General features: G+C 39.9%; 1 protein-coding gene across 5 annotated transcripts in view; it reads left to right on the forward strand.

The window, feature by feature from the left end:
• Window positions 1-24,050, forward strand: part of Sol1 — a 307,494-nt gene that overhangs the window by 235,126 nt on the left and 48,318 nt on the right. For all 5 annotated transcript variants that reach the window (XM_072299662.1, XM_072299661.1, XM_072299659.1 and 2 more), the window contains 2 exons: window positions 9,659-9,815; window positions 23,295-23,354. In XM_072299662.1, coding sequence (XP_072155763.1) covers window positions 9,659-9,815; window positions 23,295-23,354 — 217 coding nt within the window. The remainder of the gene's footprint in view (window positions 1-9,658; window positions 9,816-23,294; window positions 23,355-24,050) is intronic.

Consider the following 24,050-nt stretch of genomic DNA (forward strand, 5'->3'; position numbering starts at 1 on the left):
TAATTTCTTTACTTTTAGTCCTCCGTGGCCGCTATTGTTTGCACTCTTGGCTTATTCCTTCCGCAGTTGTGGGAACACAAACGAGGATATGCAAGTGTCAAGTTTACCCGAGGCCTGGTATTCGTATTTAGTTTCCAGGCTACAAAACCTGCGCTTCTTTTAGGAACGCACCGTTCATAAGGATAAAATAATGTGGAGTGATAATCACGAATAATTAGACCGCATTTAGCAGGGAGGAATCTGTTTCATATAAATCTGTTTTCAAATATAAAATTAAATTGCTCAATTAAACTTGGCGATAGCCGATTCCTCTCTGAATAACGCGGTCCAAATAACCAATAAATATAAAAGATTTTTCAAGTCAGTAAAACGAACGAAGCATTTAAAAATTTGTTTCACCCTCAGGTGAAAAATTCAAATTGAGATAACATTTCCATCGCAATTTAGTTCTTTGTGTTTCATGACCTCTTCATGATTTTAAATCCCCCCCCCACCCTTAAAAAAAGATCCCTTCCCGTGATTTTCAGGAAATTATCTTTTAACTCCCCTTGAGAAATTTTTTGACCGCTGACTGCCCACCTCCCAACTCCGTGAAACATTTCTGACCACGCCACTGTCTGAAGAGTTGAACTTTTGGCGCTTCTGGTAGGAGACGATAACGTCTTTACTCGCCAGACAGCTAATGAAACCAACAAGGTGGAAGAAATTCCGGTGTAAAAGTGTTCATTATCGGATTAGGCCATCGATCACCGGTTTTCAAATGGAGGGGGAGGGGGGCTTATTTCCGTTAGAAGTGATCTAAATCGGCATTTGAACATTATTTCCGCTTCTTTATAATCACTTACAACCGTCAAAACACGATTCGTTGACTCTTGTAATTGGACGTGTTTTAAATCAAAAGAACCTATATTCATTCTAACACGAGCCCTAAGATTCAAAAGAGCACAGGTATCACAGAACTCCTGTCACACTGGATATAGTGCCTTTTGATTTAAATGAGCTCAATTGACTCATTAAATGAATGCAAGTGTTTGGACACAAGGCCCTTATTAGGCTGGGAGCAGTGTTTGTTACCGCACTCAGTGAGCAGGATTGACATGAGATGAATTTTGTATGAATTTGAACCGAAGTTGCTTGGTTGTATCGTCGGATTAAAGAACAACGGTATTGTTTTTAGGTCATGAAACTCCTTGCATCGACACGAACTCGTAAAAATCTAATGACATTGTGAGCCAACGATGTCACAGTCACGAGATCAGCGGATTTTCCCTGTTGCTTTTTTGCTCAAACGGAGGGCACTTCACACCCAAAAAATAATCGCTGTTGATAATTGAACACTCTGCACACAGGGGTCCCGAGCTTTCTTGTTATAGTTATAGAATTTTTCCAGTACAAGCACAGTGCACTCTTGGCTCATAAGGGTGAAAAACTCTTCTCTTGTTATAATGTTTTTGTTGTACTGTAGTCGAGGAACCATGGTGCACATTCAGTGTCAAAATTATCCTACGGTCACATCCAAAAAATACTCATATTAATTTTAATTCCTCGTAATCAAATAAATATTGTTTGATTCGTGTGTCGCACTGGGAAATAAACACATTGGATCTAGAGTCCAGACTCTTAAAAACATCGACAAGAAAAAGTACTCTTGATTCAATCAGAATCTAGCTTAAATCAAGAACCATGTCTCTTAATTTAAGCGGATTTCGTTTTGATTCAAGCAAAAATCCGATTGAATCAAGAGTATTTTTTCTTGTCAATGTTTTCAAGAGTGTGGACTCTAGATCCAATGTGTTTTTTTTTCCAGTGCCCTGTGCTCGATTAGCCTCCGACATGGCTGAGAAAAAATTCATAGATATATTTGAAGTCAGGCAACGTGGCCCATAAAACGGTCTCCTAAGCTCGCTACCCTGATTCAATTAGATTACGGCCGTAATAAATACAAACTTTCGAACTGAGTTCGATACGGTTGTGTCCGACTCCATTATACGGTTGTAGCATTCTTTCACCTAAGAGTCCTTAATGTCCTTGAGCTCCGTGATTCTGACTCATCAAGTTCAGTCATTACAGCCAAGTTAAAGACTTTCCTCCTCCTGTATTGTGTCCTCTGGAATAAGCATTCTATCAAATAATTATAATGAAAAGTCTTTAGGGCAGTAACATTTTTAGGAAAAGAAAGAAACGTGCCCTAACTACCTTTTCGATGGTTGAAAGAAAAAAAAATGAAATAGAACAAGCTCTTAATAAGTTAGTTAAGGCGCACCGTGAACGGGGAAAGAGGGTCAAACATTCTGAAAAAGTGCGTTACGCGATTTCGGGACGGTCTGCCCAACCAAAAACATAGGAAAAATGTTTTAAAAAAAACCTCTCATCAGATCTACTGTAGTTTTCTGTAATTTAATACGTGTATAAAAAATTTTTCTTCTGAAGTTTAAAAAAAAATGGATGACAGAGTCTTAAAACTTTTTTACATACATTTTATCCCCCCCCCCCCTCACTCGAATAAAAAAATACTGAAAAAAGGTTTTATTTTGCGTAAATGTTTTCAGTTCCTTCCAGAGTTTCTGGAAAGCACTTTTCACCAGTCGCTGCCACTCACCATTTCAGTGCACCCCCGTGCTAAATACCCTGAATTATGAAGACGATCCATAACCCGCCGTGAAGGACCCGCAGGAAACCCGCGGAGCAATAAAGCTAAATTATTCCTCAATAATAAACGAGGAGTGTTTACGAGAACTTACGAGTCGCGCGGACTGATAATGCACATCGATATGCACAGAAGTACAGGGGAGAAAAAAACTCCAACTTGGCCCTCCGTCGCCGAGCTTGAGGAGTAGTAAAATTCGAGGTTAAGATACGTCCCCGGTTTACTGCCCGGGCCATTACACAAAAGAAAACTTTACGCATAAAATAAATGTAGCCGGGGTAGCATCCGCCGTCCGCGCGCGGTGAGAATTATCATATTAAAAAGGAGTTGCAAAGGCTCCGAGTTAAAAGTAAAGGATGACTTCGGATGAGTGCGCATTTTAGATCAAACGAGTTACGGAGCTAAGTGCTCCTGCATGCTTTCCCGGGAAGGTTTTAAATTAAATTTTACAACTTTTTGATTCAGTCCGAAGTATTTCGACAACTTCTGCTAATGTCGATATAATTACTCGCCGTTTGAGCTTTATTTTCATCCCTTCCTCTAATGAGCCCAACAACTTCTGAAATTATCAATTCATATAGCAGAGTTGATGAATTCCTAGAAATTATTCAAGTTTCACTCACACAGAAGCAGGTCTGAAGACAGTGACAAGGCGCGAATGATCGATTATCGATATGTCGCAGGCAAATAGTGAAATCAGGCATTTTGTCAAATGCCTAGGCAAATACTCAAAGCCAAGTTTCGCCCCTTTTTTTATACCCGAGTTGGTCAACGGGACAGTGCTCAAATGAAAGCCTATGGTAAGGCAAACTTCCATGCAAAGTTTCAACTTGAAGTGACCCCTGGTTTAGGCTGTACAGCGTTGCCAATTTTCCAGTTTCATGTGCTAAAATCAAGGATATTGGACTATTAGTCCGGGGCATAAGTAGACTAGTACACCCAAGTTGGTCAACGGGACAGGGCTCAAACGAAAGCTCATGGTAAGGCAAACTTCCAGGAAAAGTTTCAACTTGAAGTGAAACTTCGTTTAGGCTGTACAGCGTTGCCAATTTTCCATTTTTATGCGCTAAACTCACGAAATACTGAATCGTCATGGTTCAACAGACTATTATACCCGAGTTGGTCAACGAGACAAGGCTCAAACGAAAGCTTATGGTAAGGCAAACTTCCAGGAAAAGTTTCAACTTGAAGTGAAACCTCGTTTAGGCTGTACAGCGTTGCCAATTTTCCATTTTTATGCGCTAAACTCACGAAATACTGAATCATCATGGTTCAACAGACTATTATACCCGAGTTGGTCAACGAGACAAGGCTCAAACGAAAGCTCATGGTAAGGCAAACTTCCAGGAAAAGTTTCAACTTGAAGTGAAACCTCGTTTAGGCTGTACAGCGTTGCCAATTTTCCATTTTTATGCGCTAAACTCACGAAATACTGAATCATCATGGTTCAACAGACTATTATACCCGAGTTGGTCAACGAGACAAGGCTCAAACGAAAGCTTATGGTAAGGCAAACTTCCAGGAAAAGTTTCAACTTGAAGTGAAACCTCGTTTAGGCTGTACAGCGTCGCCAATTTTCATTTTTATGCGCTATACTCACGAAATACTGAATCATCATGGTTCAACAGACTATTATACCCGAGTTGGTCAACGAGACAAGGCTCAAACGAAAGCTTATGGTAAGGCAAACTTCCGGGAAAAGTTTCAACTTGAAGTGAAAACTCGTTTAGGCTGTACAGCGTTTCCAATTTTCCATTTTTATGTGCCAAAATGAAGGAATTCGGGACTAATAGTCCAATGCATCATAATTAAACAGACTAGTGCATCGGTCCACGAGCTGAATACTACCCTGAGATCGAATAGAAGCGCAACGAAAGGCCATCGTGAACTTTTCGAAGCAGTGTTGCCAATTTATTATTAATTTTTTAACATAAAATTAGGGTTTTTCCGAGATTTTTGGCGGAAAACGTACCTTCATGGGCTATAACTTTGATGAGTATGGGCTAAACATTACGACTTGATAGTAAATGAACGCTACAGACGTAGAAAATTGAATTCCGAACGCAATGTTGCCAAGTATATTTTAATTTCTTATAAAAATTAAAGATTTTCTCACGTGAATGCTTCGATAACGTAATTTCCAAGGCATTCATGTCATTCTGATGACTGAATATCACCATGGCATAGTACATGATTTCTGTTCAAGGCAAAAATGGAAAGTTCAGAGTAACGTTGCCAAATTGTGTACGTTTATTTTACGACGAGACGCCGATATTTTTGAGCTTTTCGTGCGAATAATCGTGCTTTCAGGTTCCTTCACCATACAAGGTAGGCAAACTATTACCATACAATACTATCGGATTGATTTTTAAAAGAGAAGACGAATTTTTAAGTCTATATTACCATTTTAAGGCATTTAAGGGTACGTTTTCCGCCAAAAATCTCGGAAAACCCCTAATTTTATGTTAAAAAAATTAATAATAAATTGGCAACACTGCTTCGAAAAGTTCACGATGGCCTTTCGTTGCGCTTCTATTCGATCTCAGGGTAGTATTCAGCTCGTGGACCGATGCACTAGTCTGTTTAATTATGATGCGTTGGACTATTAGTCCCGAATTCCTTCATTTTGGCACATAAAAATGGAAAATTGGAAACGCTGTACAGCCTAAACGAGTTTTCACTTCAAGTTGAAACTTTTCCCGGAAGTTTGCCTTACCATAAGCTTTCGTTTGAGCCTTGTCTCGTTGACCAACTCGGGTATAATAGTCTGTTGAACCATGATGATTCAGTATTTCGTGAGTATAGCGCATAAAAATGGAAAATTGGCAACGCTGTACAGCCTAAACGAGGTTTCACTTCAAGTTGAAACTTTTCCTGGAAGTTTGCCTTACCATAAGCTTTCGTTTGAGCCTTGTCTCGTTGACCAACTCGGGTATAATAGTCTGTTGAACCATGACGATTCAGTATTTCGTGAGTTTAGCGCATAAAAATGGAAAATTGGCAACGCTGTACAGCCTAAACGAAGTTTCACTTCAAGTTGAAACTTTTCCTGGAAGTTTGCCTTACCATGAGCTTTCGTTTGAGCCCTGTCGCGTTGACCAACTTGGGTGTACTAGTCTACTTATGCCCCGGACTAATAGTCCAATATCCTTGATTTTAGCACATGAAACTGGAAAAATGGCAACGCTGTACAGCCTAAACCAGGGGTCACTTCAAGTTGAAACTTTGCATGGAAGTTTGCCTTACCATAGGCTTTCATTTGAGCACTGTCCGGTTGACCAACTCGGGTATAAAAAAAGGGGCGAAAAAACACCATTTTGACGGTCTAGAATTTATGGCGAAGAGGTCATGATTTTTTACTATTTTTGGAAAAATAACTCATCAAACCTACGAACTCTTTTTGTCTCTTCCTCTTAAATTGCTTCTCATATTTTTAAATGTTGAATTTCCAAAAATTCTGTATTTTACGACATGCTGAAAATTTCAAGATCAATGTCTTTTCAGGAGCTAAAAATTGTTTAAAATACTATTGTGAGTTGCAAATTTTTACTGAGAATTTTTTCTTGTAGGAGTAATGAATTATTTTGTCTAAAATTAAGAAAAGAATCAGAATTTCAATCTAAGTTAGAATATTTGACTATTTGCCCAGGCATTTTACAAAATGCCTGATTTTACTATTTGCCTGCGACAGATATATTCCTATGTTTGGAACTACGGTAAAGAATCTGTTATTCTGGCGTTCGTTGCGGACACTCTGTCTATCGATCATTTTCCATAGGTTTATGTCCTTGTGTGCTTTAATCACCTCTAATGAAGTACCAACGTCATCTGCCTCTGGAAGAGTTTAACACTTTGCAGCAGAGCAGGTCGAGTCGTTGAGCAAAAAAGTGCTTCCCTGACTTTTTAAACTTAATTTTTTTGTGGACGCTCCGTCTCAACTTGAAAAAAAATTATAAAACATAACAAATTAAAACCAGGAGCTCTGCACAGAAGTGTTGCATTACCTCGTAAGATCAGTCATTCCATTGATTTTGTGCTCTGAACTTCATACGAAAAGACATTCCCGATATCAAAACTTGGCCGTACTCAAAACGCCTTCAAATGCGACGTGATACCTCACGCATTCCGAAGGGTACGAATAGTTGTATCATCGCGCCTTAGCAATGCGCCGGAGCCGGAAGATTGAAATTGAAAGAGCTTTCACGCACGCTAGCCCTGTCGGGGGTTTTTTCGGACATTTTTGACTTTGTTTTATAGTTATAGTGCGCTCCAACTAGCATTGTATTTAGCAAATGGGCAATTTTTATAGGAGAGTGAAATATAAACAAGTGTCAAGAAATGAAACAAAAAAATAGGAACTGAAATCAACAATAAAATACAAAAAAAGTACAGAACCAAATGTGCAAAAAAGCTGGACCAGAACAAAAATACACCCAGAACGTTTCGCGCAGATTGCACGCTCCTTCTCAACTTGTACAAAAGCTATGAATACATTAAAAGAGGTAGATGGATACAGTAGCTTGTGAGATCAGTCATTCCATCGATTTGGTGCTACAAGCTTCATGCGAAACGACGCGACGGTCCCGATATCGTAACTGGCTGTTTTGAAAACGCCTTCAAATGCAACGTGATACCTCACGGATTCCGGAAGGTATGAATAGTTGTATCATCGCGTCTTAGCAGTGCGACGGAAGATTAAAATTGAAATAGCCTTTATTACGCTGAAAAAATTGAACTGCGGTGGCGCGCTACTTACTGAAGGTTTAGCATCGATGAAAAAGGCCTCATTTTTTAAACTGTTAAGGAATTTGCTTCGTACTATGGAGAAAATTTACTAAAATTTGCAGGAAAAACCGCATAATTGTTTTCATGTAAAAAATTAAATTAGTCAATTAAATTTGGCAATAGCATACGTGGCTTGGTTCCTTTCTGTTTAACGTGATCAATATAAAGCACGGTTCGACTGATTCTGATTGAATCAGTCAGAGGGGAAGGGTCCTTGCATTTTTTTAACGATTTCCCAAAGGTTTGGTGTAAAATCCCAAGTCGTCCAATTTCATCTCCAGGACTGACCCGATGTCTCTGTTGGACTCCTTCTTATTTTTCAGGGAGTTTAGTTGCAATAAAGTAAACTCATTTCACGACCCAGCTGGATGAATATGATATTAATTCAAAGAAATGTCAAACTGGAACTTTAATTAAAACTGGAAGAAAATGGCTCTCCTTCCTTGAGCTAGGGGAGTCAAACGGAAGCTGGACTGAGAGGGGAGGAGGGAGGGGGGGGCTCACGGTTTTTCGCTGCAAAAACTGTTCTCGTAAAGTTAATTAGCGCGACTATGCACGCCCTCGAAGCCGATCGTGCATCGGAAATTAACATGCATGCAGTTCTGTGCGTGCGAAACTCAAGTTAGTCGAAGTTCTTGAACGCAGATCTTACCGAGGAACTACATGAGCTCGATTTGTACGTAGATTAATTTAGAGGCGATGTAATGACAAAATGCCTTACCGACAATACAGAGACTACATTCAAGGGCTGAATGCTCGAAAATCGATGGTTTTATTAATATTATAGGGATACGTGTTCAGTCAATGTTAGATAACCGGAGTACAATTCTTCGTTTCCCGCATGAAGGAACGTAACTGCATTTCAATGTTGCCAAATTTCCTTGCGCAGATTAACGTAACTGCATTTCAATGTTGCCAAATTCCTTGCGCAGATTAACGTAACTGCATTTCAATGTTGCCAAATTCCTTGCGCAGGTTGCATTTTTACCAGGAAAATTTTTGGCATTTCTGACTGAAAAATTCACCGATTTTTCTTCTGATTTCATGCGATAATCAGACCAATTTTCGACAAAAATTGGACAGGACTATTTCGGTTAAATATTGAATTGTTTGAGTCAATTTTGCAACCTTCGAATGGAGTTACGTTCTTTCGTCCGGGAGACGACGAATTGCAGAGGCTAGACGTGAATGATCGATTACCGATATTTTCCCATTTAGAGCTGTGGTAAGGAATCGATTAGTAAGGTGTTCTTTGCGGGCGCCCTGTTTATCGATCCTTTTCCATAGGTTTAAATGGCAGATACGTCAATGTATCGAAAGCACGCCACGCCACTGTGCAGTTGGCGTCCCAGCCTACCTAATATTTTACGCTTTTGACCCTGTAGCAATATTTCATCAACTCGCTGACCTTTGATGTCATTGGCCTTTTAATTATATGAATGACTCTGTAACGGTCAACACTAGCAGGCCAATGACTTTGACATTGATCGGATGGTTTATATTAACAGGAAAATGGGAGTGCTATTGCTGAAAGGATGCAATTTTTGGAAACCTCTCTGAAGTGTTCCGCATTACAAATCGCGTATAGCTAAGCTTTTTTTTGTGCTCTTCTCGTGCACTGTCTCTAATCGTGTCGAAGTTTAAAAAATGGTCCCTAAAATTTTAAAAATCTCCTCCCTTAAAACAATGCATTTTGAGCTGTAAACTTAAGACCGCCAGAACATTCTTGTTTGTCATTATCAGCATTTTTGAACAAAAAAGTTCAGGTGCCAGCATGGAGCTCAATGTTTGGATTTTGAATTTTTCATCACCAAAAGAACTTATTACAATTACGAGCACTGGAAAAAAACACATAGGATCTAGAGTCCAGACTCTTAAAAACATTGACAAGATAAAGTACTCTTGATTCAATCGGATTTTTGCTTAAATCAAGAACCAAGCTTCTTAATTTAAGCGGATTTCGTTTTGATTCAAGCAAAAATCCGATTGAATCAAGAGTTTTTTTCTTGTCAATGTTTTCAAGAGTCTGGACTCTAGATCCAATGTGTTTTTTTTCCAGTGAGGTGTTTGAATCGAAGCAGTTTCTCAACCAAACACGTGCTGTATAGACTTGGTTTACCTCAGTATGCGCGTTGCGAGCTTCAAATGAAGAGAAAATGGCCGTGGTGGGCACGCAAGGTGGATTTGAATGCAATTTCATGGTTTGTGTGTTTGTTTCTGTTGCAGGGAGCTTCCAGACGGACGGGCAGCGTCTGGCGGGAACCGACTGCGATTATCAGCTAATAAGCAATAATTTAACGCGCTCCAGAGGCCGCTTCTTCTCACCTCGCTACCCCTCCAATTATCCGCAACATATCAAGTGCACCTATAAACTCCGTGCTAGGTAAGCAACCCTCACATCTTTTTCTCTCACTCTCTCTCTCTCTCTTGCTTAACGTCAATTCCGTGCAAAGGGCATGGACTCGATCGACGTGAAGTGATCGGCACCGATTCAATCGATTCACGGGTTTGTCGATCCATACACAAAGTTGTCGATTGGTTCACGGGTTTGTTGATCGATTCACTGAGTTGTGGATTGAGTCACGGGTTTGTAGATCGATTCACTGATTTGTGGATTGATTCACGGGTTTTTCGATTGATTCACGGGTTTGTAAATCGATTCACTGATTTAAGGATTGATTCCTGGCTTTATCGATTGATTCACGGGTTTGTCGTTCAATTCACAAAGTTGTCGATTTGTTCAGGGGTTTGTCGATCGATTCGCTGAGTTGTGGATTGATTCACAGCTTTATCGATTGATTCATGGGTTTGTCGTTCGATTTACAAAGTTGTCGATTGGTTCAGGGGTTTGTCGATCGATTCACCGATTTGTGGATTGATTCACGGTTCCATCGATTGATTCACGGTTTTATTGATTGATTCACGGATTCATCGATCGATTCACGGGTTTTTAATTTCATGTTGATGAAGGGGATTAAGCACCACTAAAGTATGAGGTCTCCGAAATCTAGCTCTCACACAACTTTAAACCAATATTTTGACGCTCAATAGATATAGACTCTTATTTGAGAGGGTCAAATGCAGGTATAACTTGTTCGTTCAACGCCATCAAAATACGTCGTTCTCGGACGGAGGACCGTAACTCCATTCGAAGGTTGCAAAATTGCCGGAAACAATTACATTTCTCACAATAGTGAACCTGTGCGATTATCGTCCAAAATTTTCTGATTTGTGCGTGAGATGAGAAAAAAAATCAGTGAAATTATCAGTTAAAAATAGCCAGGATTCTCCTCGTGGAAATGCAATTCTTGAAGAGAAATTTGGCAACATTGAGATGTAGTTACGTTATTTCGTGAGGGAGACGACAAATTGTGTAAAGAGCCCCAGAAACATATACTTTGTCTATTGAGTTAACGACCCAACACATCTAAATCCGAGATAAATTCTGCTCGGAAAGGGAATGGCAAGGGCTCTCGCTCTCTCTCTCTCCAGGTGGCAACGAAGCGAAAACTCAAGAATAATAAATCCTGTGAAATTAACCTCAAGATAAACTTCCGTCAGGCCGACTGCAAAACAAACAAACCCGCGTAATTAATATTTGGACCCTCGCTGTCGAATCTCCCCGAATATTGGAGCCCAACAAAGAGGCAAATATGGGGGAGGAGAGATTCGAATGAAATCTGGCACTTTTTCAGCAGATATTTGCTCGCGAGAACCAGGTATCCGGCCCCGTGTACCGCCTGCATTTCCTTGCGAACCCACGCTGAGCTCAGCAAGTCTTCGGGTACTGCCGTGCTGAGGAAAAACGTCGTATGCACCTTCAGGTGTTGCCAAATTTCTTCTCATAAAATCCGAATTGATGGAGGGAATTGTAAATATTTTTCTTTCAATTTCTTAGAATATTTTGCTCGCAACTCAATCTAAACTATCTGAGAATTTTAAGGTGAAATATGCATAAATATTGTCAAATATACATGTTTTATCCGGGGAAATTTGGCAACCCTCGCATGTTCATGCGGCGTTTTTCCTAAGCACAGGAGGGTAGTCGGGACCACCGTCCTTCGGCCCGGATAGGTTTTTATGCGCGGACAAAAAGTTGGCTGAAAAACAGTGTGGGTGCCTGGGCGGCCTATAGGTTTTTGGGCAATCTGAATGGTCCCTCGTAACACCCTGTACGAAAAGTGTCGCTTTCATCTTTGTCATTAAATTAGAATTTTAAAGGCAGCTGTGTTTGAGCTGTTTGATTTGGGCAAATTTAACCTAACAACATCAGAGGTTGCTCAATTTTTTCTGATGTATTAATTTTTTAAACGGGAAACAATCAACACTGAAGATTTAACAGTTTTGGTATAATGTGTAATGTTAATTTTTTGTTTTTCGATGGTCTGAATTTCTACTTTCGGCCGAATTTCTCGTCGTCAATATAGTATAGTGAGAGTGACCTCAAAACAATCTGTTATATAATATGAAACAAAATCTTAAATTATAGATTTAACTCGCGGATTTAGCTCAGTTCCCACCTAAGTAGGTTATGCTCCAGCCTCTTGTCTCTCTTAGTGCTAAGATTTTGGCTGTATTTCTTGTATATACGCCAGAGAACCATTTTTTCACTAAAAAACTTTGGGAGTGAATTATTATTTTCAGAGTATGCATTCATTATCGATCAGAGAAACTTGCACAGAAAAAAGGTGCATTCAAAGCATGAGGTGGTGTTGAACGCAATTTCCTGTCCATCAAGATGTTTTAACAATTCAAGACTCAAATCCTCATATAGATTTGAACTTTTAAAACAACGAGTAACAATACTAAAAAACACAAACAACACCAAGATGTATCGGTCGGAAACACCACATCCGTCTTCAGTCAGATGAAATACAATACAATTTTAAAAATCTTAGTGCTCGGTTAATACTCGGTTGTGTGGTCCTCGAATAGATAAAAACTACTCTATACATTACTATAAAAGAACACCGTATTAACATTCGAGAGTTGCCAAATATCCTCTGATAAAATATGTATATTCCAGGATAGTTGCGAATATTTTCTTTTGAAATCTTCTGATAATTTATATCTGATTGCGAAAGAAATTATCTGAAAATCTAGAGGAGAAATATTCACAGAAATTCTTTGAATATCCGTATTTTATCAAAGGAAATTTGTCAACATCTGAAGGCTCATACGCCGTCTTTTCTTAGCACGGCAGTATTGCAGAACGAAGGTCGTTTTCTGGCCTACCTCTAAAATTGAAGGCGAAAAACGAATGCCTCTAATAAATGTCGATACTCTTCTCTTGCCAATTGTGACCTAAGTTGATACTTAGATAATACCACTGTGTAAAGGAGCTTTACCATACATTACGAGTGAAATATCACCGGTAGCTCGCAAGGGAATCTGTCGTTAGGTTCCGAAAAACCCTGACTGGAGACCAAGCGCGCCGGTCCGGGGACAAAAACCGCAAGAGATTTACTCGGTCCAGTTTTCAGCGCCGTGCGCCGTCCGTCGATGCAATTATGCAACCCGCAGAGCTTGCTTACATTGAATTTACAAGCCAAATATGAGGATTAATGGAGCATGAACACGGACGCAACGGACAGTCTGTTTTTAGAGACAAAGGCAAGATATTTGCTCGTCTATTCATAAATTACTCTCTCAATATCAGCGTCGCCAAATGTCACACCTTATTGAGGGGTTTTCTCTCCGTCTTTAAGGAGCCATCAACGTGGAGTGCTTTGGGATATATCGAGTGATCTGCCATTTAAACCTACGGAAAACGATCGATTATGGTCAGTTGCGCTGGTCTCAGAATTGTGTTTTGATGCTTAGTTCTCGTAGAGTACCTTAAAATAATAAGATCCGTTCAAACAGCAACTTCCTACGTTGAATCTTTATCGAGATAACGCGCTTTAAAAAATTCGGTTTATGACGTCATCCACAGCGGAAGTGACACCCTTGGTTTCTTCCACTTTGCTTGTATCAATTAGCGAGACACGTGTTTGTGCTACTTACTCAACGTGAAACTCAGATAACCTAACCAAACCAAGGGTGTCACTACCGCGGTGGACGACGTCATAAACATAATTTTTCTAAGCGCAATTTCTTGGTTAAATGAACGTAGAAAATTGATGTGGGGGCAGATCCTACTATTTTAAGCAAATCTCTAAGAATTAAGCATCAAAATACGATTCTGTGACCGGCGCGATTGATCCATCAGGGTATTTGCTACGAAAATCTTGATTATCGATTCTTTACCATACCTTCGAATATGGGAAAATATCGATAATCGATCAGGCGCGCCTCGCCACTGAAGAGCCATGGCCTTAATAGTGAAGATTTTGATAGTTGAACTAGCGCCAAGACACCTTCTTACGATATTCAAATCAACGTCCTAATTTCAAGTATTTTACGAAATTTGTAGGATAAAAGTTTACAAAATTCAAATGTTTTATGAAATTTTACAAAATGTTACATCTCTGGTTGTGACGTGCTGTGTGGGAATCGAATTTTAACACTCAGTTTCATCGGAGGGGAAGGTTGAAATAATGCCATTGTATGCCATGTTGTATTCCATTAATTATTGTCCTGGACTAATTACTGTAACGGCCACTTATCCATTGGATAAGTTTTACATTCGGACTAACTTCATTGGACAAAACAAATGTGTAGGACGAATTGATAATGTGGACGAATTAGGTATGTACTAAAATAAAGTCGACGAAGTTCCCTGAAACCATACGCTGGCTAGTCACAAATTGTTCTTCCATTCCGCCATTGCAGAATTATATTATTGCCATTAATATGAGCACCCAAACTGATAACGCACCCTCGACCGGAATATAGTTTTTCTATGTCTAATAATCGGTTCATCGGTATATCTCGACCGATCTGGCAACGCAGAGAGAGATGAAAGCGCAGCTTGCCCGCCTTTTCGGGACTTCTACATAATGCCTCAGATTCAAAGTTGTTTTAATTGTTTAACCGGCTGAATTGAACTTAGGGTCGGCGCGTCTCCTGAAGCCAGGTCGTGCGATATTGTGTGGATATTTTAAATGGAGAATAGTGCTGATCAACCCTATCTGGCAATAATGGGCTCTCAAAAGTTTGGAAGTATCACTGCGAACTAGCTGTTGTATTGCTATTCGCAGAAGGCGTGAGAGACGTGTTCGATTTCAGATCCACTCAATATCCCCCTGAGGGGGTCTGTCCCCTAGTTGACCTTCGCGGTCCAGGAAACGTATCGAATTCCGCTCAAAATATCAACGATGAAACTATTCATCGGTAAACTTGGTTGATGAAATAGTCCCAATCGTCCATAGTCTACTTTAAACTATCAGTTTTTTACCTTATTTTTTAGTAGTATTACCCTCTATCACCTAATCTTTGAGACTTGAACGTAGAACTCCTATCCTAACTGTGTCGCTCACATAGCCCTCCAAGCACCAATGAGACAAACGGAATCAACACAAATTAAAAATCGAGCATGGGGAATGACGCGCGTAGGTGAGGGCGGAGAGATACAACTATTCATCCTTGATGGATGTCCGATCAAAATACATAAATAACCAGCGGATCTACGCAAAATCTAACGCATGACAGCTCCAGCAAACAATTAATACTGTAAGCCGATTCATCCACCTCCAGAAAAATAGCCATCTAACGCTGCTGTGCTGAGGAAGTACGCCGTATGAGCCTTCAGACGTTGCCTAGTTTCCTCCGATATAAACCAAAATAACTGGGAAAATTGTGAATATTATTCTCTCAAATTTTCAGAGAATTTTATACGCAATTTGATCTAAAACATGTGAACATTTCAAGGAAAAATATGCATGAATTTTGTCCAAAATACAGATTTTATCAAGGGAAATTTGGCAACTCCAGAATGTTCATACGGCGTTCTTCCTTAGCACGGCAGAATGGACGTGTCACCCGGAAGAGACTGGGGACAGAGGATGTCGAAGGGGGGGGGGGGAACTCGAGCAGGAGCCGAAAATGAGGATTGAGGATCCAAGTTTTACACTTTCTCTTGATGATTGGGGGAAAAAAAGGCAGGGTGGTGATTGATGAAAAAGTTGAGGCTTGCCGAGCGCTTCCGCCGCTAAAAGCTTATTTTGGTGAAACGGCGGGTCTATTGTTGGAATTTTTTAACCCATAATTCATGAATCTGGTCCGTCACTTCGACAGTAGAATGGAAACTCTTGACCATTAGGAGCTCCTGCGGGATTAGTCGCTGATTCTCAACTTTCCCGCGGACCCTGCCACAAGGAGTGAAAAATATTCTCTGGGTGTGTGCGCGATCGATGAAACGCAGAAGTGTCGTGACACGCTCAAAAATGAATGATGATGAAATGCGTCCCGCAGTCAAATCATGTTTTCAAAGTTTGTTTTCATGTTCTATTTATCAATTTCATTGTTCCGAATCGTTTTGATTTAATGAGGACACTATCGTGGGATTACTGGCACTCAGGCACTCGGGAATAAAAGGATTGAGTTATTGCCGGAGATGAAAAATTAAATGGAGGCTTGCATTTGTGAGGTATTCACAATATAATCGCTCTCTCTTGCGCAAATTTTCGCGAGAAACGCAATGGCGCCTCTGGTTTTCTCTAAAATCAACTACAAATCTCCAAAAAAGCTCTCAAAGTTGAGATTATAATGGAAGGGGTATCCCACACTACCCTAAAAGTCCACCTCTATATCAAGTCGAACCCTCCATGCAAAGATAGGAAGCAAATACACCAGCTGAGTTGCCGTGTTTTCATTCTTGGAGTCCTCAAACAAAGAGGCAACCTTGTTTTCCTCCCAGTCTTTGCATGGGATTTTGTCTTGATATAGAGGTGGGCTCTTAGGGTAGCGTGAGATATCCCGTTCATTACGGCCTCAACTTTGAGAGCTTTGTTTGAGCTTGGGGGTTGACTTCAGAGAAAACCAGTGGCACCATCGTGTTTCTCGCGAAGATTCCTGAAGATTTAGTACTTAAATCGCATATTCCTGACACATGCAAAAGCTTAATTAAGGTAGTACCACAATTGATTCAGTGAAAACGGAAACACACCTACTCGAAAAAATGAAAATAATCAAGACACACAAAACTGCACAGTAGGCGAAGAAGTAAGTCTAAGAAGATTTTTGGTGCCGAAAGACAAATACTTAAGGACGCACTTTAAAGGTCCAAGTTGTAACAGATGCGCTAATTTCAATGACCTTCAGGAAAATTGACTGTCTTCAAAGAAAATTGAGCATTTTCGAGTTACCGAGTTGGTGTGTTTTCGTTCTCACTGATTCAATTATAAGGAATAACCCCTTAAACGATTTATTCGTGATAGAACTGGCCCTCGGTCTTGAGGTGAATCTTCAGCTGTAGTTCCGAAAAAATCCACCACGTCGCGCTGCTAAAATCCGACTCCGAAATCAGTGATTATTTAAATATCACAATAAATATTTTAAATTCTAAGACTCATACGTTGTAGCAGAATACGTCTGGAATCCTTAGAAACAAACGCCCGTTTTGAAAGTTTAATAATAAAATCTATAACTTGATCCCAGTTTCTCTGACGGGATATCTGTAAGTGCAAGAGAAACAGCTCACGGTTGGAGAGAGGCAACTGCTGAGAGCGATCAATCGCGATTGGTTGCATCAAGGTCATCAGGCTTAACCCTACTATTTTCTGGGATCGAGTTTCAGAGCTTCAGAAATTATTTTTCACGTCGTTTTTAGTGTCAATAGGAAGAATAATGTTATGGCTGAAACTTATGACTCTTCGATTTAAACAGAAATTCCTTTAACTTTCATAAAAGCTCAAGGACTCACGTGGAGCTGTACGGACTCTAATAGAGTGGACCAAAAAGTCAAAACACAACGGTGGCGCCCCCTGCGCGGAGAAATTTCTTACTTCACGGAGCTGTAGATAAACCTAAGTCTTCATCAGAAATTGTATCACCAGAGCCTCGAAATTTTCGTCGTAATGGAGGATCGGTGGCGGCACTCTGAAGGGATGGACTGAAGCAAACGACGCGAAGGCGATTTGGAGGGAATCGGGCTCGGGAGATAAAAGAGATCAATTGGTCGGTAGCGTCGGCGATAATCGGTGGCTCTCGAGCTGCTCCGCTGAATAATGAATCAGTGGCGGCCTGGCCACCGCGCCGCCCCGGATCCGCGATCCTCCGCCCTCGCCGAGCCGATCCGGAGTCCGGAATCCCCCGGAATTAAATAAATAAACACTAGGCCGCCCACGCCGCCGCACAGTGGATCCAGTCAATGGAGACGTTGCATGTGTGAGGAATTTGCGATTTGACAATTGATTCTAATGTATAAGTTTGCAAGTAACAAGATGGTGCCACTGGTTTTCTCTGAAATCAACTCCCAAGCTCAGAAAAAGCTCTCAGGTTGAGGCCAAAATGGAGGGAATATCCCACGCTATCCTGAGAGTCCACCGCTACAACAAGACAAACTCTCCATGCAAAGATAGGGAGCAAATACATTAGCAGGGTTGCCGTGTTTTCAGTCTTGGAGTCCCCAAATAAAGTGGCAGCCCTGTCAATGTATTTGCTCCCTATCTTTTCACGGAGAGTTTGTCTTGATGTACAGGTGGACTCTCAGGATAGCGTGGGATATCCCCTCCATTTTGGCCTCAACTTGAGAGCTTTTTTTGAGCTTGGGAGTTGATTTCAGAGAGAACCAATGGCACCAGTGTGTTTCTCGCGAATTTTTACGTACACTGAAAATAAACTTGTCCTAAATTTAAGGAAACATGTATCCTTAAAAAGTTTCCTAATTTCAACACGGTGTTAGCTTGGAACAAGCCAACAGTTATCTCGATCCAAGGTAACAAAATTGTGTTGAGTTAAGAAAACCATGCTTTCTTGAACCACGTATACGTTTTCTTGAAACAGACTAACGATTACTTGAAACGGGAAAACTGTTTCCTTAAAATTAGGAAACGAGGGAATCGCTTCTGTGTCCTAAATTTAAGGATCCATGTGGTGTTGATCGAAGAACCCTGTTTCCTTAGAATTAGGAAACGGAGAGAAGCAAAGCCGTTTCCTGAATTGAAGAATCCTTGGAGTGTCGTTTGAAGAGATCAGTTTCCTTAAAATTAGGAAACGGGCATAGCATTTCCTGTTTCCTCAATTTAAGGATCTATGTGATGTTGATCGAAGAAACCCATTTCCTTAAAATTAGGAAACAAAAAAATTACCAAACGCCAACTGAGGAGGTGGATGCAACGTGCCGTACACCACCATGTATCCGGCGAGTTGCTCAAGAGGGGCCTTATAAATAATAATTATAATATATATAAATAATATAATATATAATATATATATATGATAAATATAAATAATAATAATAAATATACCGTCGCTCCTTTGGCGGAAGGGCGCATCTACACTTTGAGATGATGAGCCCTTCCGTCCGTATACCACCATGCTCTCTACGGCTTACCTACGTGAAAATTTCGATGCACCCTTACGCCCATGAGTGACATCACGCTCATAAAAAACGTAACGCTAAATTTCCAATTTTTGGAACCCCACTCACTTCTTCCCTCGTAACACTTTTGCGACGTAGGTCCCTATTCTTTCACACGTAAAAACAAAACGGCGTAACTCTCTCCTTGACCATTTCTCTCCGTTAGAGCGTTGCATATTATTTGAACGGTCCTTTACAGAAATCCGACCGAAGCGCTTGGATGGCGTTATTCGTAAGATCCACTCCACTCCAAACAAATTCAGTATGTTTAAATTTAATCAATTTATCTCTTGTTCGTAAGGGATTTACGCGTCGGAAAGGTGGAGGTTTTGAAAAAACGCAATTTTTGTGCCTTATCAAAAATATTGTTTTCAGTCCAAAATGTCAGAATGCTTTATAGAAATGCACGGATCAGAGCCAAAGTTCCTTTAATATTTTTCGTTGAATTTTCTGATTCGACGAAAATTTCTTTAAATTTTCTAAACAAAAGCGTGCGTCCGTTAATGTAGGTAAAAATAAATAATGTGAAGCTTTTCAACATTTTACTGCAAGTACACTCTTTGAATCTGGTCGCGTAGCTTCGAACATTTTTACATATAAGTGTCTTCAAATCCCAGAAAGCTTGACTCGGCCCGATATGTACTCATTAAAGTATTACCTATACATGCCTTTATCACCACATCTTTACCGCTATTCCGAGTACATTTTGAAAACTCCATAAAGATCATTTATCTTTTATGTGCCAATTTTATAGCCAGCATTAAATAATCTTAGATTATTTTGTCTATACTTTATTGGAATTTTAAATCATATTTACTTTCAGTATGAGCAGAAGCGGTTCTCACATGAGCCTCTTTGATTTACGCATTAACCTTAATGATATGGGCGTCAGATTGGATAATCGAATGAGTGATAATTTACCTTTGAGAGGCACGTATGAAAATCTGTCCTTTAACCAGACTTAAATAAAAAAATAATTTACTCCATGATCATACTATCTCCGAATGAAAAAGAAAAGGGAATACGTTGGTTAAGTTATGGCGGCGATAGCCCACGGTCTTTAAGTAAATAGTATCTGAGAACCAGCTGATAAACAGAAAGAAAAGGGAAATATGTGGATATTTAATATATTTAAATGATAATTGAGGTAGTATTTGCTAGATAAACCCAAGTGCTATTGAACGGTAGCAGGTGGGCATCTGCGTAGCCAAAGAGATAGATGCGAATAGGTTTAACATAGGAAAATAACTCCTCATCGCTCGCGAGGGTAGGATGGCCGAGTGGACTACGGTGTCGGAATTTCACTCTTCCCGGGACAATGTCGAAGGTTACAGGATCAAATCTCAGCCAGGGCGAAACGGAGTTCTTCATCAGGATACCAGAGGGAGCGCGAAGCGCGTCAACTACGTGAAGGAAGTCACCCCCGGCAGTACCAACAATAGGGGTATGCGCTTCAACGGGCATGGATAGGGACACTAGGCGGGGAGCCGATTCTCAAGGCGGCGACGCGGCGGGACCGGCCGTTTCCTAATTTTAAGGAAACGCTTGCAGGTACAGTTTCCTTTTTTTTTTTTTTGAGGAAACGTTTCCTGAAAACAACACAACACTTAACTTACTTTTAGGAAACTCTTCGCGCGGCGGTGTTTCCTAATTTGAAGGAAACGTTTTCGTGCTTCAATGTAACAGGAGTTTTGGTTCAAGAAATCGCGTTTTCTTCGACCAAGGCAATACCGTTTTCTTCATTCAAGACTTCGTTTCTTGTCCACTTTTTTCAAGTATCCAATTTTCTTAGGTCAACACGGCGTCGCCTTGAATTTAGGAAACGTTATTTTCAGTGTAAGAATCAACAATCAAATCGCAAATTCCTTACACATGCAACATCTCCAATAGTGAGGTGGGACATGAAGTTTTTTTAACTAAAACTGCAAATTTTGATGTTGAATTCGTCACATTTTAAATTTTAAGGGGTGCTTCCAGTCAGAAAATTCACGAGAAAACCAATTGAACCTATTTTAGAATCTCAAAGTTTTGCATAGCGCTGTCTCCACTCGTCAAAATGGCGTCCAAATTGAAGATCATAGTGAATCCATTTCAACGATAAGTGGCTCAAAGTCGGGACATGATGCGCTTGATGAGTGTTGCAACTCAAAATAGAACAGGTCGTATTTATCGATTCACTTTGAGCTTCCATTTTGAGGCAATTTTGACGAGTGGACACACGGCTTCGAACGGAGGTATAAGCGTTTAAAGTTTCCAAATGTTGTCCGTCCTCTCCTATTGACTCGATCCACTGTGCGCTGGTAGACAGTGTTGAAGCGTCTCCCGTCCTCCCGTTCCTAGTCACAAGTCAATTCGTCGCTCCTCTGACGTAAGGGCTTATCTTCAGTTTCACATGAGCCTCGAAAAGCAAAGAGTTAAACGGAGAACAGGGCTCACTTAGAAATCTAGTTACGCCCTTGCGCCAGAAAGGCGAGGATCCTTTAAAGTTGGCGGCACTGTTTTGCCTTCATTTCAATGTATGTTAAAAAGTCGATTCGTGGTAAGGCTTTCCTTACCTGAAATCGAGATTTTTAGTTAAACTAAATGGAGGAAAACAGTGTTGCAAACGTGATAAATTGCCTCTGTAAGGTGTGACGCATTTTCCCATAGGCAATCTGATGTCTGAAATTTGATGAGCTTTATGTTAAAGTGGAAGCTCTCACATGAACTGAACACAAAGATGCATCAATTGAACAATCATCGGAGAAAATCTGACAAAAAGATCTAATTAACTAAAATACGTATGTTTAAATGGGAAATTCCGCCAGATGACGACACCAGACGGTAAATTGCCTTACTTTTAAATCTAACTTCATACTATTTTCTATATCAGAAATAAATTATAAAGAATACTGCAAAAGCAGCTCCTTAAGCACTTTTAGATAAAGTTATAAATTTGCGAGCGAATTTTCCATTTCAGTTATTTAATGACGAGTGCCAAGTCCACCGAAGAGAATGCTATTGTTTATGCTCCATTTTAAGGGCAAACGGCCACTGCACGTTTGCCCTAATCCTAGAATGCATGGACCCAGAGGCAAAAGCTTTAGTGACCCCGCACTACTATTTTTCTCGCAATTTAAAAGTTAGTCTCAAAAGTCAAAGCTCAGAATCGCGTAATGATGACTCATGGCCAAAGAATTACTCGATTGATGCAAAGGTACAAAAAGCATTCTGATGGATATTTCAACTTCAAAACGCGTAAAGCAAGATCCCCGCAGCGAAAATAACTTCTATATACTAACTTTGGAGTTAGGTTACGTTACTAACGTTACTATCTTGGCCTAATGGTAACTTTTTTATGTTGCGGTGATTAAGAATTGAAGTGCGAAGTTTGACACCCTGTTGTGCGCAAAGTGTGAACAACGTTCTACAGCTGAGCCAAAGCGCCAAGGTTTCCATATATTTATACCGAGGAGACTGTTACAGTAACGTTAGGGTGCGATTTAACTCGAGAAGATAATTGTTTTTTAATGAGCGGGAAGTTTCAATTTATGCATCTAAAGCTGCTATACCTTTGAGAAAAAGTTCTTTCGATAGTTTGCGTTGACAAAATCCTGCGAGATATTTCGATGAGAATCCCTGTATCAAAAGCTTGAATTCGCCCTTTTTTTAGTGGAAAAATCTGGCAGCTTTGCTGGGGACATACACGAGGGTGAAGTAGAATCGCGGACCGGAATTGATAAGTTATTGGTATGTCCAATCGGCTTTTAATGGTCATTTCACATTAGGCGCACAGATTGAATTGTTAAAAATTCAGAAGTTCCACACAGATTATACGGTTCATGTTCCTTCCCTCTCGAGTCATACTTTTCGGGATAGAAAGTGGACGCTTTTTTTATCGCTCGAATGTGCCATTAAAATGGACAACTAGACCAGGTGCGAATTTAAGCATTCTTAACCAGACATGTTTCTTAACCAGAATTTTACGTAAAACACGATTCTTGCATCAAAAATTACTGAGATCAACTCCTAATTAAGACATTAACGTTTTAATTTCACACTCGTTACCGGAATTTTGAGTTACCCGGTCCCAAGAGACATAATACTCTACGTGAGTCTAATCGCGCACTACAGCGGTTTTCCTTTTCCGAAGAAAGGAATTACCTTTTCTTTCGAAGAGGAATTTTTTTCAACTGAAAGAAAATTTTAGTTTTCAATGGAAAAGAAAATCTTTTCTCCGGAAAAGAAATAACAGGAAAAAATTTCAACAAGAAAACATGGGGGTCTGGGGAATATTCGATCGCACAATCAACGACAGTTTGCACCCCTAAGCCTTTGATGAAGGCCTCTGTTATTTTAGTCGGATAGAAACGAGTTTATGCCAAGAATTTCTTAATTTTCTGTGTTCTTTATTTCCAGGAGCAGAGAACGGGTCAGGGTGTTATTCGAAGAGGTCATGCTCGAAAAAGGCGACGTGAGGTAAGACGTTAAAAATTATCTCTTAAATAAATAAAACAGCCATAAAAACCCAAAGCCTGGGGCGTTTTGGGGTGGTTTTAACCCCATTCTCGGCCAGGAAACAAAAATATATTAGAAAAGTATAAGAATCAAAATTATTTCAAAATGGGGGTCTATGTATTTTGATCTATACAATTTTTTGTATATTTTTGTATCCTGGTTGAGAAAGAGGTCGAAACCACACCAAAACGTCCTAGGCTTTAAGTTTTGCAGTTTTTTAGTTTTTGATACTTGTTTCCTTGTGTTTTTTAGTTGAATTATTTTGGCTTTTGTGTGTATTTTTGTTACAGAACGTTCAGTAAAATATTTGTTGTTTGTGTGTTAAAGTTTTGAAATGTTGCAATGGGAATGCGTATTCGTATACTCCTATCATCGACGTGTAAATTATATAAAAATAAGAATATGAATTATTATTATTTAAACACTCGAGCTTTGGAAAAAAAACACATTGGATTTAGAGTCAAGACTCTTGAAAACATTGACACGAAAAAATACTCTTGATTCAATCAGACTTAAGCTTAAATCAAAAGGAAATCTGCTCAAATTAAGAGGCTTGGTTCTTGATTTAAGCTTAAATCTGGTTGAATCAAGCGTATTTTTTCTTGTCGATGTTTTCAAGAGTCTGGACTCTAGATCCAATGTGTATTTTTTTTCCAG

Source organism: Bemisia tabaci, chromosome 4 (genome assembly GCF_918797505.1).
Source record: "Bemisia tabaci chromosome 4, PGI_BMITA_v3".
Lineage (NCBI taxonomy): Eukaryota > Metazoa > Arthropoda > Insecta > Hemiptera > Aleyrodidae > Bemisia > Bemisia tabaci.